Source organism: Leptosomus discolor, chromosome 6, assembly GCF_034619465.1.
Source record: "Leptosomus discolor isolate bLepDis1 chromosome 6, bLepDis1.hap2, whole genome shotgun sequence".
Classification (NCBI taxonomy): Eukaryota; Metazoa; Chordata; class Aves; order Leptosomiformes; family Leptosomidae; genus Leptosomus; species Leptosomus discolor.
The window spans coordinates 60,506,390-60,525,756 of NC_141396.1; the positions used below are offsets into that span (position 1 = coordinate 60,506,390).

The window sequence follows — 19,367 nt, forward strand, 5'->3', positions numbered from 1 at the left end:
CGTTGCACGGGGAAGCGGCGTGTGTGTGTGTGTATGGGGGGGGGGGGGGGGAGGCTTGCGCGCCTTGCACACGGCTGCGCGTGCATTGCACGGGGCCGCGCGTGCATTGGGGGGGGGGGGTTGTGCGCGCACGTGTGCGTGTGCTCTCGCCCCTGCTGCTGGGGGAGCCGGAGGGGCTGGGTTGGGAGGAGGAGGAGGAGGAGGAGGAGGAGTGGGAAGGGGGGGGGGAGGGGGGGGGGGAGTCGGTGTGTGGTGCACGCCGCGCTCCCAGCACAAAAGCCCAGGGAAAGAAACTCTTGGAAAGCTCGGAGCAAACGCCGGGGCCAGGCAGGAGCAGGTCGAACCGTCCGGGGCTGTTCCTCTCCACTGGATACATTTTGCAACTGCGAAGGAATTAAATCCGATTTTATTGTGTTTTTGTTTTTTTTTTTTCTTCCAGGATTTTTTTCTTCTTTTTTCTTTTTAAGAGAGAGAGAGGGCAGAGCCTCGCTTCTCCCCCCTTCTTTGACTCTCTCGGTCTTTTTATTTTTATTTTTGTTTCCCTTGGGGATAGAGGGGCACGCGAGGAAAAAAAAGTAAAGGAATATGATTGCTTCGTGGCTGACTTTCGCCTTGCTTTGTGGAACTTTCTGTGCAGGTAAGTGCATTTCTGCGTGTTTACCTCCCGCTCGGGCTTACGCTCGCCTCTCCAAATGCAGAATTGAATGGGCCGTGCAATTATTCGCACCCACCCTCCAAAACAGAGCAGAGCGACCAGCGAGCCGCAAAGTGAGGAATAACCCCACCGCTGCGATCTGCTTAAATTTATTATTATTATTTTATTTATTTTATTGCTTTTCACCCTCTCACCCTGCCTCTCCGTTTTCTCCCTGCTCGCAGGACGAGCCTTCCCGTGCTGCTTTTTGTTCCCTTCAGGCAGCCTGTGGGAATTAATGGCAATGTAAACACGGCGCGATATCGAGGAAACTTTACAAAAATGGGCATTTACTTCTGGGCGGGTGCTGCCGGAGTGGGGCGGGGGGAGGTGTGGGGGGACAAGTTGGGAGCAGCGGGAGGAGACCTGGGGGTTGCTCCGAAATGCTGCGGAGCCGCTCAGGTAGTGGCCATGTGTGCGCCCCGCTCCTGCCGGGCTGCGGTTGTGTAACCGGGGGTGTGTGTGTGGAGGGGAGCCCCCCCCTCCTCCCCTCGGGGGACCCCTCAGTTCCCCCTTAGCTCCCCCGGGACGCCGAGGTCCCGTCGGGGTTTGCCTGTGAGCACGAACCGTTTGGGGCTGGCTGGCGCTGCGGGGAGCTGGGAGAAAGTTGGGGAAAAAAGGGGGGGTGTGCGGGATGCCCGGGGGAGCATCCCCCGGGAAGAGGCTTTTGTGGTAGGGGGTGGGGTGGGTGTTTATTTTGTATGTTCTTCATCGCATTTATGTTATGGGACTGGGCTGGCCCCTAAACTTCAGCTTCAGCCTGCGGGGTGCGCGTTTTGCCGAGGGACGCGGGGTGGAAGTTAGCCGAGAGCCCGGGCACGGCCGGGGGAGCAGGAGGGGGCACCCGGGCAGCGCTCCGGAGGGCGGGGGCGTTTCTATGGGGTACCTCATCCCGCAGCCCTCGGGGGGCGGGAGGGGTCAGACCCCCTGTGCACACACACCACACCCCCCCCCCCCCCCAGCACTGAAGACGCGGGCGCGTTTGAAATCCCCACGCTCCCCACTTTCCCTTCTTGTTTTTACTTATTATTTTCCCAGTCCTTTTTATTCTACTGCATGTTCCCCAGGAAAAAACGGGGCGGCAGCAATTTTGCCCCCCCCCCCCCGCGCTTGGTCACCACGACCCCCCCGATTCCCCCCCCGCCCCCGGGACTGAGCCCGCCGCCCCCCGCCCCGGCGCTGGGCATTAACTTGTTACGTTACCTCCATTTCCCAGCCCGGCCCGTGGGGGTGTGTGTGTGTGTGTGTGTGTGGAGGAGGAGGAGGGGCGGGGGGGGCTGTTTGTGGCCGGGGGGCTTCCCGGGGGCAGGGTGTGGGAGGCAGCGATGCTGCAGCCGTGCCCTTTCCCCGCTCCGCGATGGGCAGCCGGGGAGTTCCCCTCGGCTTCATTGTATTGCAAAGCGGGGGGGGGGGGGGTGTGGGGGTGTGTGAATTGGGGCTTCCCCGCGTGTGTGTGTCCCCCAGCCCCCCCCGCCACCCCCGTGCCCCGGGGAAGGGGCTGCCCGCCGGGGCCGGGGCACGGGGCAGGGCGCGGGGGGAGCGGGCGGCGGAGCCGGCCCCGGGGCGCTCCTGCAGCCGGGCTTCCTTTGTTCCGAGTGCCCATTAAATATGCACTGCCACCGCCTGCCTTTGGCATTATAAACAGTGCCATCGCTTAATTATTTTAATTTTTTTAAGTCACACCGAAAGTGTGAGGCGGGGGGGGAGGCGGCAATGAAAAGGGAGCGCGCAATAAAAATACTAAAAAAAAAAAATAAATAAAATGATTTGATGGTGAGCAAAGCCAGCTTGGGCTTTTTTTTTTTTTTTTTTTTTTTTTAATCTGATCGCTGGGACACTTGTACGCAGCTTTGTTTCCATGTGTTAGGAAGGGGGATGTGCGGGCTTGTATTTACATAGCAGGGCTGAGGGAGAGCAGGTATTTTGGAAGAAGCAGGCGGGGTGTGTGTGTGTGTGTGCCATCAGTATTCGTGGTGCTCGGCGTTGCTATCATCACAACAGCTCTCTTGGCTGGAAAATTCTATTATGTGCATAAAGGAGATTTATGGTCAATGTATTTTCTTTCCATATATCTTGGAATCCTTTTATCTCGGGTGATTCAATAAAAGAGATGGCTTCCGGGTTGGTGTGGGGTTTTTTGTTGTTGTTGTTGTTTTGGTTGTGGGGTTGGGTTTTTGTTTGGTTTGATTTTGTTTTTTAACCTGCTTCTGTGGCTGTGTGCATATAGTGGCAGGAATCGAAGTTGGTGGAAAAAACCCAGTTGCTTTAAAAAAATTAACCCTGAAAGCTGCTTAAATGTATCGTGTTATGAAAAGGAAGATCTGATAGGGCATACCTATGCTGACTTTTTCTCCCTCCTGAAAATGCAGTAAAGAAACCCCAGAAAATGAACGTGATTCTGTTTATTTGGAAAGGTCCTCTTGAATCATTAAATCAGTGCATTAGCAATTCTGTAAATCCCTCCCTCTCTTTTAAAGCCATTCTGCCTTTCTGGTGATATTTATGAGTATTTATCAGTGTGATCTTCATTGTCCAGTTTTTCCTAAAGCTGTTCAGTCAAAAAAAAAAAAAAAAACAACCAAACAACCAACCTCAAATACCCAAAGTTGCAATGTGTTGCTGGGATTCACAGCACTGGGCTTTGCTTGAAGTATGTCTTTTGTGTGTGTATATGTTAGGACTGTGTGAAAGTGGTGGGCTTTTCAAAAATCGCTTGACCTCCATTGTTGATGCTTCTCATCACTACCTTTGCTAGCTGTAACAAAGCAAGCACGGGCTGCTATAATTTTTTTTTTTAATTAAAAAAAAAATCTGTTATGCTTAATTTTTGGAATACTGAGGATTCGTTGAGGAAAACATTATGCTCATTTTTAGCCCTTTGTTTGCAAATTTTCTGCAGTCCAAATGTTCAGAAATCATGTTTTAATCTCTGAGCTTTAGAAAATACAGAAGGTGTAAAAGGATTTGTCTCACAAAATGCATCGCTAACACGTTTTCCCGAGCCATTACATTACTCTTATTTTGGTGCAAGTTTAAGTAATGCCATGCAGCAATGAACTGTGCTGCAAATGGATCTGGTCTCCTCTTTCACTGTCTTGTATTTATCCTCTTGTGCTTGAGAAAGGGAATAAAACTGGCTTCATTAACTTGCTAATTAAACACAATGAAGTGCACGGCCCAAGGTTAATGGCAATGGCCTTTAAAAACACAAAACTCTTGAACAGGTGTCTAGGTTATATATATATATATATATTTTTTTTTTAGTTTGTCATCAAATCTAGATAATTATACCGCCAAGATAACTATTGTCACAGTTCTGTGGAGAAGAAAATGCTGTGTTAGAGATGCGAGTGCGCAGCGTATTATTTTTAGTGGCATTATTTATAAACACCTCTCCAGGTCCTGCACAGCCTGTGGTTTTAACTCCCCCCTTCTCCCCTCCCCGCTCCATTTCAAAGCATCTTCTACACCTTCCCTTTGGTGTGGATTAAGCAGGGTTAAAAATTCAGTATCCCTGGACCGGAGTGAGAGTCTAACCTGAGCCTGGGTAGTTAGCCAAAGTATTTACACGCTGAAATTTCTGCCATTTCTTGTGCCTTTGAGCAGCCCATCCAGGCTGTAACGCTCCTGCTCGCTTGATGAGATAGTAAGAAACAGCCAATTAAAGCGGAGGTCTCTTACTCCCTGCGTTCGAGCTGTCACCAGCCTCCTGTCCACTCTGGTCTCCATCAGCTAAAACACGCTTGTCAGGGTTTTTTGTGCTTTATGTGACGCAACAGTTGTAGACCTCCCCTGCTGCCACTGAATAGATGGTAGAGAAGAAAGAAACAGGCCAGCCTCAGTTTTTTCCTTCCTTTTTTTGGGGTTGTTTTTGTTCTCTTCTCTCCCTCCCACTGTTTCCCCCCCCCCCCTTGACCCTTCCCCACCACGCACGCACTCCTTGCTTTGCAGATCAACCTAGAGGGGTTTCCTGGCTTCACCGGTTCTGGGAAGCAGGACCCGCGCGCAGGTTGAGATGGAAGAGGGTCAGCTTTTGGAGCATTGATAATGGGGTAATAGGACCAGCCCAGGAATCCCGCTGCTGTGATTTGCATCGTGCTTGTCCGTGGGGTGGGTTCCTCTGCAGAGGTGTTGCAGGTGTAAAGGGAACCAAGGGATGTTAATTTATCGAGAGCGAAGGAGGTGGATGGAAGAGATGGTTTGGGGCTGGGCACCCAGCAAAGGTGTACTTGTGTGCTCTGTCCACATGGTGCCTGTTCCTAGAAAGCCAGGGCACCTTTAAAATAAACTAAATAGAAGGTGAAGTTACTTTGCTTTTGGGCCCTGTAGTGGAAGGTGTTTTGCTGTCGTATTTCGGGGCATGCTGTTAGAAACATTTCTGAAATTTAATGTTAATGGTAGTTGACCATGTGGAGCTGCACTAGAATAGTCAGAATTAAAAGGGGGTTTAGTAGCACTGGATCTTTCAAGCACCGTAAAATATAACACCTTTCTACCAAACACACCCAGGACAATTATTTTGAGCATAACGTAGTAGATGTAGTCTAAAAGTTGCAGAAGCAACTTGATAACCCCCCTGCTTCTGGCTGCACGTGGCCAAGGCAAGGTAACTTGCTGGATGCCCTTTTCCCAGGGAGTACCGCGCCCAGCGCTGGGAGCACGGCCTCTCCTTAGGGTGCCTCCCGTCCCTCGCCTGGAAAACTCTGTATTCAGCCCTATCGGCCGGTGCTGGAGAAGCATTGCTGTAATTTGGGAAGGGTGGAGGCAGGGGAGAGGACCTGGTCGAGTTCAGTGGTGATCAAGACCCAAGTGGAAGCGCTGACGGGATCTCACCCTCAGCTTCCCTGTCTGAAGAACTGCTTGTGTGCTGAAAAAGTCTTGCGAAGGCAACTCGTGTGAAGTCGGGGTTGGCTGGTGCCTGCTTCAGAGTTGGCTTTCTCGTGCTGTTGGAGCGAAGGAGTGGTTTCAAGAAGGCGGCAGCATTTTCCAGGTTCCTTGGTCAGCTGCGGGCAGCGCGGTGCCATGCCTTGGCACTGCCGCAGTACCCCGGCTCCGGCGCTCTCGCTGTGACAAAACATTGTGGGAAGTTGGGGAATGGGAACCGCAGAGCGTAATCTCTGCTTTAAAGAGGTGTAGTCTTTCGCTTTTATCCCTCCTTGGCCTTTGATTTTAGAACTAGCAGGGGGGTGTGATTTTCTTGCCTGGCCAATAGCACTGCCTGGATCTGAATTATTCAGTGTAGCACTTGGCATTCTGCACCCTGTTCCCACTTAAGCTCTTTTTCGCCTGTTCCTTCATGTGGAGATTTTCACATCAGTGAAATTGGATGTGTTTAAGAGAGGTGTTTGTGGCTGCAGCATTCACCAGTATAAGCTCTCCTCTCCCCTGCCTTTCCCCTCCATTAACTATTGAGGATCAACTAATGTCTAATCTCTCCTCTTCATTATTACTTAATTTTGAAATAATTTTGTATCTCTTTAGTCACTTGTTCCTTTAAGGCATTTAAAAAAAGCATACATCACTTACCCCTGCCCCCCAGATCATCCTTCTAAGTTTTCTTGGGGCCACTGAAGTCAGAGGGGCAGAAAAGTAAATTAAAGATGAAACACTCTGCCTGCGTTCTGCAGACCCAGCACATTTTATGCTTAGATTTGAATATAACTGTTGGGTCTTTTTCACCAATTTCATGTTCTTTTCTCTCTGTCATTTTCCTCCTTTAGTATGGTACAGTTTCAATCCAAACTAAAAGTTAAGAGCAGCAATTGTCAGTCTAAATAATATGCTTCCCTCCAGCACACAAGTGCCTCTTATTTTGCCAATATTTGAGTCTTGTTGCTCTGATTATATTATTGCATGTGGCGTTGGTCCATCATGCTGCTTAAGAAAAAAATGTTACTGATGTCGAGGTGCCTTGAAAAATACAGCTCCTCTTTTGCAAAGTGCTGTTTGTGTAGAGAGAAGGTCCCTGCCCTGAAACCACTGAGCTGAGGGGCCAAGCATGAGAAGATGTCACTGTCTGCAAGTGCTCCCTGCTGTATCGTGAAGTGACTCGCCCAAGGTCACACCAAATATTTTGTGCCTATACTAAAAAAATAAGCTGCATGAGGAAGTATTTCTGTATTGGGTAATATCAGGCTTTAACCTGGTAGCGTGCTCTGGCTACCTTACGTGATTTGTTTTCTTTTCTTTTGATGACTTTGCTGGGGGTGGTTGGTGTGTTTTTACTCTTAGAGAGGATCCTTTCCTCTAAGGTTGGGTTGCCCGCAAGCAGGGATGGGCTTACGCGTACGGGTTTGTAAATTTAAATATAAAAGAAACACAGCGGAAGGAGCGAGCCTGTTTGTGCTTGGCTGGAGGAAGCTGCGAATTACCTGTTTCTCATTAATAATTCTGCAATTTCCAGCCTGGTGTGCCGTTTCATCGCAGATTCGGTTTCGGATCTTGGGGGGGCTCTGTGGGGGGCAGGAGGTCGCTCAGAGGAGGACGTGGGGCTGGACGCAGGCAGGGCAGCCTCGCGGGCGCTGGGCAGGAGGCAGCCCCCACCCAAAGCATCATTTTTTGGCTCGCTGATGGGTTTGGGAAGCAAGGGTGTATTAAGGAGCTGAAATGAGCCTGTTAAAATGTTTGCACAGGAGCTGTGAGAAGTAAAACTTGTATCGGTGGCTGTTTGCATCTTATTCCTATAGTGCCTAATTTATGGGATGTAACAAAAGTTTACGAGGTGTTCCTATGGCGGGAGTAACTTCTCCGAGTCCTTGGGAGTCGGTGGCAGGGCAAGAGTGTTGCTCCCCATCTTCTTGGGTCCACGGCTGGTGCTCTGACCACCACATTACCTTTTTTTGTCCACCTGGAATTAAATTTGTTGGGAACAATGGAATATTCTGATAATTTTGTGAAACCAGAGGTATTGTTTTGTTTTCTTTTTCTTCTCCCAGTCTCATCCTAATAGATCCATATATGAGTTCCTCCTCTTTATTTACAGAGAATAAAGCGTGTTCATGAAAAGGTGCAGTGCTTTACAGTTGGAGCTATGTTAATTTTCATCTAAGTAGGTACTCGTACAAATTAAGACCTGGATTTTGAACTCCGCTTTTCATGTCTAATATGTACCCTTGTGTGACAACAGAAGAAAAAGGGGCTCATGGGAGCAGAAGGGGTGCATTAGTCCTCCTTCAGTAAAGTTGGAAATGGAATGTATTGCTGTCAGTTTTGTAGAGAAAGAAACAAAAACTGGGAGAGATGAGTGTGTGTCTGGCGCTTTGCAGATCAATCCAAAATCCCAGGCCTGTGCTGAATGAGCCCCAAACCACAGCGAAGGTTGTCATTTTAAAAAGTCCACGGTAGCTGACGCTGCTGTGTAGTGTCTTCGGTGCTGTGACTGTCTTTGCCTTTTTTTATTTAAAGCTTTTCCCGTTATAGAACTTGTTTTCTAACTGGTAGAGGAACTTTAAATTGTCTATGTGGTGCTTGTAGTGCTAATGCAATGCTTCTTCCTAATTTATTGCTCCAAGGTGTGAGATTATAAGCCTTTGAGTGGATGAGAGGGATAAAGTTAGCTCCATTTGTGCCTGATCTATCAAATGGTCAATCTAGGCGGCTAACCCTTCTTTCCTCCGATGTTATCTATTTAAAATGCCTTGTGTAATGTGTGCAACTTTTTAAATTTGGCTTTTAGGAATATTTGGCTTATACATAATTTACCTCTGCAGGCAGTTTTGAATTCCTGGGGAGGGAGGAATGCAACTATGGGTCTGAAGTGAAGAAACGTTCAATCAAGCTTGGTCTCCTTTTTGTGACTTTCTAAAAGCATTTCATAAAATGAGGGTATTTCAGGCTTTTTAAGCCATTTTAGTGCTGCCCTCATGTTTTGCAGTCTTTGGCTTGCTTCTGCAGGCTGGTGGCTGTTGCTGCAGTTTGGCTGAGCTGTCTGCAAGCTCCCCTCTCCGGTCGCTCTATTTGCTATTGAGACTTTTTTTTTCTGGGAAAGGAGGGCACTTGAGCCTTGCACAGTTGATGTATAGGCCTTTCTGTAAGGCAGCAAGCTGAGCTTTACGCTATTAAAGTTGTAGGGAGACTATGGTGCTGGTCTTAAGAGCCTGTGAGCTTCGTGCGAGTAGGCATTTGCTTTGCTTCAGACCTGTATGTTACCGTGTGGATTTGCAGAAGTCCCTGCACTCAGCAGAGGGAAACTATGGTTGACTTGAGATGTGGCTGCTCAGCAAAAGTGCGGATTTGTGGTTATCGTGGCGGTAGCCTTGTCCTGGCCGGTTCGCACTTGGGGCAGCTGAGACACGGCAATGCAACCTGCGGGCACGCCGCTCGCTTGTCTCTCCACGGCTTTGTTTTTCTTTCCCCAGTATGGCAACTGAGACACAGCGGGATTTGTATTGCCACTTTAGTTCCTGAGAGTAATTAATGGGTTAAGAATGCTAATTCCCCTATATATGTGCAGGCTGAGAAATTCAGTTGTCCTTGGGTTTTCATGGTGGGAGTATCCAGTTACAGCTTGGCGGCTATTGGGCAGCTCTTGGGTGCACAAAAGTTTGGGCTCGGAATCCCTTGCTTTCACATGCACCCACAACTTATCAGGCACTTTTATTTTTATAGGAAAGTGTCTGCTAAAGTGAATTCTTATGCTTGGGGCAAGACATTTTCCCACAAACCTGTTGCAGTTGCACTGGATAACACTCACCTGCTTGGCTCCTAAAAAGCGAGTTTGGGGTGATGGTGATAGGCGCTGTTGCTGACACAGCTAAAGCATTTCCCTGCTGTGAAATTCCTGTTTACGTGAGGAGCTTGGGATGCACATGCGGTAAAGCTTTGCACAACCTGAAGAAGAACAACAACAGGATGATGCATTTGATGCTTGGCACTGCCTTACCGGGATGTTGGCTCTGGCTGCAGGCAGGCGTGGTGTGGAGTTGTGAGTGCCTGGCTCTGGTGATAATACTGGAGCCGTAGGACCTCTGGCTGAAATGCTGCGTGTGGACCCTTTGGTGGGGATGTGCCGTGCCACTGAGCCGCTTCATCCATGCTCCTTGGCTTCCTCTAAAATATTTCAGAGACAAATGCCTTTTTTTTTTTTTTTTTTTTTTTTTAACAAAACAAAACCCAAACAAACCAAAAAACCCCAACAAACGAAAACTCATGGAGATGAACATTTTTATCTGATCGTTGTTTTACTGCCTCACTGTTATAACAGAACTTAGTCCCTTCCTTGGGCTCCTGGAGCATCTTTTTAAAGTGAAAGCACGAAGCAGGGACCTGTAGAAAGGGCAGGCTCGGCATGCTTAGTTATAGCAAGAAATTCCCATGTAGATTTAAATCACCTTTTGGAGTCTTTGAAGCAACACGGTGGCCCTTCGTTCTCGGTTTCCAGGCTTCTTTACACAGGCGATAAAGAAAAGCGAAGCCTGATGGAGCATTTCTGATGAGCGTGCTTGCTGTTGCTGGGCAGTTCCCCTTGCGGGTGCAGCTTGGTGGCACAAAGCTCATTCAGCCTGAATTTTGAAGGTGACAGATGCAAAAAAATAAAAAGAAAGGAAACAACCAAACAAAAAACCCCCCCGACTGAACATACCGTCCCCAAGGCTGTCGCCTGGCTGAAGCCCTGGCACCGTGCCTGTTTGTATCGCAGGGAGTTTGGCCCGATGCGTCCGTTCCTAGGGGGGTATTTTAACATTTATATTGTACCTGAGATAAATGGGGAAGTCTTACAGATAATTTTTATGGCTATAGATAATTTTCTGTAGATAGCTTCTGCTATCATCTAATGGGACAGAATTAGTGCTGCTAAAAGCAAACATAAGAAGCCTTTTTTTTTTTTTTTTTGGTAATAGAATTTCCTTTCCCATGCAATCCTGTACAGATTGGCTATTTATTATGTAAATAACAGCTAGAAGAAGCCCTTCCAAGGTAACTGTAAGCCCCAAAGGTAAATGAGATCACTCCTCCTCTGTTAGATAAGTGAGATGCAAGTGTATCTGGCTGTGTAACTGTGTCTATAGGCTCCTTCTCAATGAATTACTGATGAAAGAAGAAACCCCGAGCGAGGGAGATGTGCTGTTCTTGCAGCCTGCGCTCGAGAATTGCCCCGTTGATGTCCCCGACGCTTTTTGTGCATGGAAAAGATTTCGAACCAGCTAACGTGCAAAACTTTGAAGTGCGGTACGACAAGATAAAGTTGGCTAAAAATAGGTCTGAATATGAAAGCCAGGCGAAACCTCGGAGAGGGGGGAGCTGAGGGTCGTTTTACAGGCATTGTTGATAGAGTTTCAGGGTCCCGAGAAGGGAAGATGAATGTCTTTCTGTTATAGTAACAGCTGCTCTCTGTCCATCGGGATCTAGTGTTTGCTGATCCAACTCATAATAACCAAACAAAAGAGTTATTTCATAGCAGCCTTGGTGGAGGATTTATGTTGGAATTTTATCTTTCTCCATTTAGACGTTTGTTCGTCTGTTAAAGAAAAATACAAAGTTACCCTCTCACCTGGACTGGGTCTTGCCTCTTGTCAGATCTAGCTGATTACTACTGGGAGGAAGCTAGCTGTTAACTGGGCATTCAGAGTTATATTTTTAGAAAAAAAACCATATCTCCTAGTTTCACTAATGCACTTGTCCTTAAAGAGCTCTTCAGGGTTTTTGTGTCCTGAATTGCTGAGCAGTTGGGTGACTCTGTGGGGTTGTTAGTAGGTCCCTAGTATGGCCAGGTAATGCGATGTGCAGAATTCTTCTTTCCCTTTAATTTTTAAGGATTTCCCCCCTCCCCCCCCCCGCCGATTTTGAGAACTAGCAGTTAGTGTGAATAAGCAAACAGCTTCAGAGGAGTCCCAAATGCAAAGCATAGCAGCATTTCAGGAATGGATCTACAAGGTGGGACTTTGTGTTCATGTAGGTAACTCTGCAAAACCCCCTAGTATGGGTCGGTCTTAGAGGAGTCGCGGAAGTCCAGAGCAAGGCAAAGCTCAGTTACTTGGTACCTTCTCTTGTGTTCAACCACAACTTTTTAAATACAATTTGGGGTTACATCCATTCTCCAGAATGAAACAGTCCCTGGGCAAGTGGTATGGCATGGCACAACTGGTGCCACATGCTTCAGTTCTCCTCCCACCCGAGCAGGATGGGCACATTCGAGCCCTGTTCCTGTCCTGACCCATCCCCTGGGCATGGGTTGGGGGAGGCACTGTTCAGAGCCACATCAGCTGTTCCTCCTCTTTGCAAATCTTTCCTACCATTTTCTGTGACTGGGCTCTGTCCCTGCAGAGGATTTCCAGAAGATTGTGCCTAGAAATAGCTGGTTTGCAACTGTTTTTCATCACAGAGGCACAGCTGTTTTAAAAATAGGCTGAAGCTACCGTTCCTTGAAGATCACAGACTTGAATTTATCCAGTGCTGAAGCACCACAAGAAGCTACCTGAAGCCTGGGGCCCCCGTTGCAGGATCCTTTCCCAGCTCTTAATGGGATACACGCCTCCATGTAGCTGCCTTTTGAACCCCGTCTGTTAATTTAATACCATTTACCCTTCTCCAAAGGAGAGTGGGCCCAGTTGGATGGTAAGGTTAAAACCTGAGCTGTGCTATGTTTATATTAATAATTTCCACTGGTGAAATATGGATCTGAGACTTTCCTCATTCATTTAAACCTCATACTTAATAGGCAATAGTGGAAATGTACCATGTACATGATTATTGCAGTGACCTGATTTCACATGCATTTCTGATCTAACGTCTGTTTAAAAAAAAAAAAAAGAATTATATATAAAATTGATTTTGGGAGCCCTGGGAAGGAGAAGGAAACCATTTATTTCAACCCCCAAATTCCTTTGAGCTGTAGAAACATTGTCAAAGTAATTGTAGCCTTTTCAATTTTTTCTGTGTAGATTTCTTTCTGTGTAGTCTCAGAAAACCTGTGCTCTGTTGATGGATGTCACTGTTTTTTTACTTGTGACAAATATCTCCCAAGGTATTGTTTGAGTGATGTAAAATTGGTTCATGTGTAAAATTCTAGCTTTTCATGAATACTTTATCATGGATATGTGTGTGCCAGCTTCTTCTGGATTAAGGTGTTATACCTTTAGTGGTTTGCTGCGGGATATCATCTTAATCATTTTTGCTGTAATTTAATCATCTTAATTAAAAATGCTTTGCATTGTGGAAAGTAATTTGGGTCTGGAGAGCAGTGGGTTTTGTATTTGGTGGTGGGTTTTTTTTTTTTTTTCTTATTAGAAGATGGTAATGGTCTTGGCAAGATTCTGCGAAAAATTAGCACAGTGTACAAAAACTCATGTTGCCAAGTTAGTACAGTATTTCTCCAGCTAATTGTGGCCTTGAAGGGTATAATATAAAAGGTCATCTTTGTTAGTGAACTGCAGGCTTCTCCTGCGAGACAGAAATCTATGTCCTTATCAAGGATGAAATCTTGGCTCCTTGGTTACACAATTGAGCTTTGCTATAATGTGGACATCATTAGGCTCTTTATTAAAGCAGCGGAACACTCTAATCAATCTCGGTGCTTTGCTTTCTTAAATGTACTTCTGTCTGTGAATTTGTGTTACGGCTTCCCTTTCTTTTCCTCCTTCACAAACCCTGTGAAGGCGAAGGGTCTGAAGATGAGTTGGATGAAAAGTTGCTGGTTTGTCCTTTTCGAGATGTTCTTTGCCCAGAAGGTTCCCATATGTGACAGTGGTTTTTGAGAGCTGGGATGTTCAACCTCCTTTTCTCGTCTTTTTGTGTTGAAAAGAACCAGGAGGAGACCATTCTGGAAAGAGTAGCCACTTGTTTAGGTTTGCGATGTTAAATGTAAAAAAAACAACCAACCAACCAAAACCCAAACAAAAACAAAACCCGCAAAACTTCATGAAACCAAAATGTAACTTAACAAGTAGTTGGCGTTAACTTTCTCTTTCTTTAAATCCAAACAAAAGGGTTTAATTTTTTGGGGGTGAAAAAAACCCCCAACCCTTACCAGAATTCTCTTTCTGTGGCACATGGTCATGGGGCAGAATTGTGAGGAAAGTAAAGAGGTTCTGTGCTTTTGCCCCTTTTTGTGTTCTGGGCCTTGTTTTTGTTAGGGTGTTAGCACTTCCAGGGATGTATTTTTGTGGCTCTGACTTCTGCGTTGTAAAACATAGCTGGCACTTACTATCTCTTTGATTGCTGTTTCTTGAACCAGCCGTTATTTTTCTAGTTGAATAGACAAATGGATCTTCCCACTTACTGGACAGTTAGATCTGATTTTGCACAGCTGTAAAAGTTAGACCCACACTTTGGCAGAATTTCATTTGCAAGGTTTTGGAGACTCTAAATTTTGGTACCTTCCATCACCTATATTTGGGTGGATGATGTGCTGGCAGTGCCTATGTCCTTGAGACACTCAATGGTGTTAGAAACACTTGCAGAGTCTGGAACAGTGGTGTTGGTTTGTCTCTGTAAAGGACTGTCTTCTGCAGTACCCCTGCCAACTTCACTTTCATACATCTTAAAGATGATAATCCAAGAATACCACCCCAGTGGGACATGCAAGTGCTGTTATTCGCATGCACAGGTGAGGACTGGAGCAGAGAGATGTGCTCTATGGGAGCGAGGCTTGGACCCGTGGTGGTGTTTGGGCAAGTTAAAGTGTCTTGTCCCAGTCCCCCAAAGACAGGGGTTTGTATGTGGACCTCTAAATCATTTCAGTGTTCCCATGCTGGGAGGTAGATACCTACAGTTGTTATTATTTTAATAATGTGCCATGTAGATGGCTTCGCGTCAAGCAGAGATGCTGTGACAAACGTGTAGTTTTGCAGTTGGTTAGTTTATGTGCTCTGCTCAGAGTAACATGTTATGCCTTTAATTAAAAGCTGGAAAAGAGACCTTATTGTATTTGTGGATGAAGAAAGCTCTGTCCAGGGACTTTTGGCGTCCAGCAACTTCTTTTCAGGAGTCCGGCTCTTCCTTGAATCTACTTGCTGAGGGCTCCCGATCTCATGCGGGTACCACTGTTAGCGGCTCCTTGCTGCGTGGATGAAGTGCTCAGTGGCATTTGAAATGGGTTGTGCACTACCTCATTTATAACCCCCTGGTTGGTACTTCCCCAGTTTCTGCTTAACAGATACATGTGCTTTTCGGGAGCTCTCGCCAGGTTTCGCTGGTTTGTGCAAAAATTTGCTCCTGAAGCAATTTATGAGAACTGAATGTTTCTGCTCTGAGGGGGGCAAACTTTCTTGGGCTGCTGGTTTTTAATGAAAACTTTAGGTTATGAATGTGTCATCATCTCATTACTGTTCCTTACCGCTTGGTGTCCTGTTGGTCTAAGTGAGTTTCACTGTCTCCAACCTAAATTGAGTGCTGCTTTCACTATTTATAAACTCCACAACTGTTAAAGCAAACCAAGCCTCCTGTTGCAGGAATGGCAGCAGGGTTGAAGACAAGGAGTTGTCTCTAGGGAATATAGTCTATTATACATTGGGTATAAATCAACCTCTGACTTGTGGGTGTTGGGAGGAAAATTTCCTTGGGGACTTGTAATCCAGAATCAGCTTCCTATAAATCTGCTTGGATCTTCTCCTGAAGTGCGTGGCAGTACCAGAGGGCTGATTAGGGATGTAGACTGTGGACCTGGGAGTGTGAAATACTACTGCTCCTTCTCTTCCATCACCACGCTGGACAGACTGGTCCGAGGAGCAGATTATTTTCAGTATGTAAGAAGTGATGAGTTCATTGTCCTGTTTTCTCCCTCTCCCGCAGTAAAACCTGCAGACTTGGCTGCAGATATTGGGAATTGAAAGCAAACAACAACAAATATAACTGGGTTGGTTTTATTTGCTTTCTGGGGTTTCAGGTGCAAGAATGCATGTTGGTTGCGTTTTGGTGCTTTTTATATTTATTTTCCCGTTCCTTGAGGGCTGGAAAATATTTTTCTTTAAATGGAAGGTGATGTTTTACGTCTTCTAGATGTCTCTGAGGGGTGCGTTTGTAGCAGACAAAAATCCAGCTCTTCACTGGGTAGCGAGAAATCCTGGGAAGGAAGAACAGGGCAGGAACTGATGCCACCATATCTCCAGGGACAAGTTGGCTCTTGTCAGCTGGATATGACAGTGTGTGAAGTTTGTCATTGCATGCTTTCTTCCAACAAAGGGTTTGTCTTTTTATGGGGCCACCCAGTTGCTAGCAGCTCTCTTAGTGCTGCAGGTTAAGGTACCAAAGGATGGGTTATGTGAGCAGTTCTTGTCGTTTGAGGGCTTTCCACGAAGAGCAGAATGTAGTTAATGTCCCTGAGCTCTTTGTGGTTGGTGAAATTTTCCCCAGAAAGGTAAACCGTTCTTACAGCAGCTCTAAAATGTCATCCCTACTCTGTGCTAGAAGAACAGTAGCGATTAGGGCAGCTTTCTTCTCTTTGGTTGTTTAGTGGGTTCATTGGCCTCCAGATCCAGGAGGATGCAGGATCAGGCACCTCCTACAAGACATAGAACTTATCCATACCTCATGTTGGTCACCTCCACTTCATCTCTGTGTCTGTCCTCGTTTGCACACCGCTCAGACATGGTGTTTACAGGAGGTTTCTCCTAATGGGAAACATGACCAGTAGCAAGTGATATATGGGCTTGGTTTGTGGTTTTTTTACTAACCTTTTTCTTTTATCACTTCTCATGTAACTTGCCTATTTCTCTTCTTGCCTCTTTATTTTTTTTCTTGGTTGTGCTCTCTCCACCTTTCTCTCTCTTTAGAAGAAATTGTCAGTTCCGACTTCAGTAAATGTTTTCTCACTTGTCAGAACAAAAAGCAGCTGAGCCTGGTGGGTTTTTCGTTTGTGCGTGTGTATGTGTGTGTGTGTGTGTGCATGCAGGGAGCGTGTCGGTGTTTTTACGCGTGCTGCTGTCGAGCTTGTCAGCAGCAGCTGGGCCAGGAAAGCCAGGCTCCTTTCTAGATTACATATCTGTACAGATTTTTATCTCCAGTTTGCAGGGAAGGGTAGCCTGAAGTCAGTCTTGACAGTTCAGTAGAGGAGAAGGCTGTAACCACCACTCATGCAGTGCCTTTGCCAACTGACTCGCCCTCCTGCCTGCTAGGAGAGGAGAGGGGTGATGGGCGCTGTGGACAGGGACCCGCACACAGCATCTCCGTCACCAGAGAGGTCGTCCTGCGGTGGTGGTTGTATCGACCCTTCTGCATTTGCAATGAACTCTGCTCCCTTCCCCTCCTCACGTGCTTGTTTCTTCTCACAGCTGGAGGAGCCTAACTGGAAATGGAGAAACCTGTCCCTGCCCTTTGCCCACGGAGGGGACGGTCCTCTCCAACTTGCTTTTTGGAGTCCTAGTGACAAATGATTTGCCATTAGTCAGGAGTCCTTAAAACCGTGCCTGATAAAGGTTTTTTATTTATCTTTCTCCCAAGTGTTTGGGAGTGGATGCTTGTAATTCTTCTCCTGCTCCTTGTGTTCAAAAGGCCCTGGAGAGGAGCCGAATCAAACCCTCTAGGCTGGAGCATCCCCTGCCCTGGGGTGAACTCCGGTTTCCAGCATGACCATGCTTGTCACGTTTTTCTGCAAGGTCTGGGCAGTTCACGCTGTGATCTGATCCATTTTGGCTGCAAATTAAAGATGTTACAGGGTCCTCTTGCGTGTACAGGCAGTGACACTCATCCCTCCCCCTCTTCCCCTGTGGTATCTGGGATGCTGTTATCTACAGCAGTTCTGTTGTTTGGTGGATGATGAGCTGTCAGGAGTTAAATCTCAAACAGGCAGCAGGTAACTGGACTGAATTAAAGTGATAATGCCCTACTAAACCCCTTCTCCCTCCCCTCACATCTTTGGAAATGCCTTTTATCTGGACTGTAAATTAAATTATTGTCGCTTATGTTGCTTCAAAGAAGCTGCAAGAATGAGTTAATGGGAGCTCCTGAGAGAAGTCTCCCAAGAAAGTCTCTTCTTAGTAAAATGTTACGGCATCTTTTTTTCTTTTCTTCCGTAATTTTTCCAAGGTTAGAATAGAAGTAATCATTCTGTCTTTTCAACTTTCATGATACATTTACAAAGAAACAAAAGTCCTATAAATGTCTTAAGTACTATCTTTTCTTGCAGGCTTCATTGTAAAGTTATTTATTGAGGCCTCACTGGCTTAAAGTGTTGTGGTCATCGTCATTAAAGTAATGGGGTTTTTTGTTTGTTCGTTTTTTTAACAGTACTTCAAAAAACCCAAGAAAACCCTCATAGCCTGGAAATGCTTGTTTCCCTGGCTTTTTGGTATTTCTTTACCAGATAGGAACCTGAAAAGAGGAGCAGTTCCTTTCTGTTGCCAAAGCTGAGCTAGCGGCAGAAAATGATTATGTAAAATAATGCTACATTTTAGCAGTACACAAAGGTTTTTCTAAAAAAGATAAGGCATAAAAGCTATACTATTTTGTGGTTTTGTTTGTTTGTTTGGGTTTTTGGAGGGGAAGTGGTGTGGGTTTTGGTTTTTGTTTTTTTTTTTTTCTTTTGTTTTGTTTAATTATCCTGGTTTTGGAGCTGTGGAGAGCCCAGTTCCCAGAGGAGAGAAGGAAGAGGAACATCAACCGTTGACACGATTTGGAGAGGAAGGAGTTGGGGTAATGGGAAGACTTGCAGGAAGAGACACAAGGCGGCCTGTCGGTGCTTCCTTTCACCACTTCCCTTACTTTTTTGTTTCTGCACCTTTCTTGCCTCCGGATCTTGGTATCGTGCGCCTTAACGCTTCTGATGTTGGCATCTCCCACCCATCTCTTGGTTCCTCTGCTAAACCCCTTCTGTCGAAAGCACGCTGGCTTTCATCCATCGGGTCTGGACAAGTGACACTTGGGCGTCTGGTGGTGCAGGGAGGTGGTGGCACGCGCTGGGGTGCGAGCATACCTGGGGGCTGGCTTGCACAGTGATTGCTGCAGGTTCCCTGGGATGTGCATTAGTGATTATAAAGTAATGAGGAGATGTTCCTGAGCGCTCTCAGCACTCACGCCCCCTTTGATTTTCTCCTAAAGACATTCAAGACATTCATGTTTGTTGTCAGAAGTGTAGTTGAAAACGCAAACCGGCACTGGGGCACTTGTGAGTCCCAGAGCACCACTTGGAAATCCCTGGTGTCAGGAAAATACAGGTGAAAGAAATAGCTTGGAAGGTATTTAGGAGTCTCAGGCTGTTTTTTTTTTTTTTTTTGAGATACAGCTACTTAATTTTTTTGTTTTACTGTTGCCAACTCTGTAAAGACATGGGGCTCACCCATGAGCTGTGGTGGCATTGAGCCAGCGCTGGAAGCTGGGACTGACGGTAACTAAGATCAGATTTTGGTGCAAGATATGGACTTTCTGGAATTAACTGATGAACTAATTCCCCTCATTTGTTGGTAAAAGTACAGCCTTTGGAAATCCTGCCGCCATGCTGGCCAAGAAAAGACAAAAACCAGTTGGGGAGAGTTTCTGTAACAGGGATATCACTCCAAAACCCAGCAGTGGTTTCTTGTTTCTTGCCTGCCAGAGCACACTGCAGCCTCTCCTCCTTAAGCGGTCGTGGTGGCTGACGCAAACTGGAATTTTAAAGTAAGAAATCATCTTTTCCGTAAAACACAAAGGTCACTGTGTATATGTGCAAACCTTCTGTCTGTGAAGGGAATAACATAACCTCTGTCCTTTCGAGCTTCACCTCAGTTGATCTGTACCACCTGTCCTTCAAGGTAAGCCGGGTAAG

General features: G+C 46.4%; 1 protein-coding gene across 1 annotated transcript in view; it reads left to right on the forward strand.

Annotated features, from left to right (window-relative positions):
• Nucleotides 1-585: 585 nt before the first annotated feature.
• Nucleotides 586-19,367, forward strand: part of ACVR2B (activin A receptor type 2B) — a 96,643-nt gene continuing 77,861 nt past the window's right edge. Inside the window, exon 1 of the mRNA XM_086466773.1 lies at nucleotides 586-637. Coding sequence (XP_086322899.1) covers nucleotides 586-637 — 52 coding nt within the window. The remainder of the gene's footprint in view (nucleotides 638-19,367) is intronic.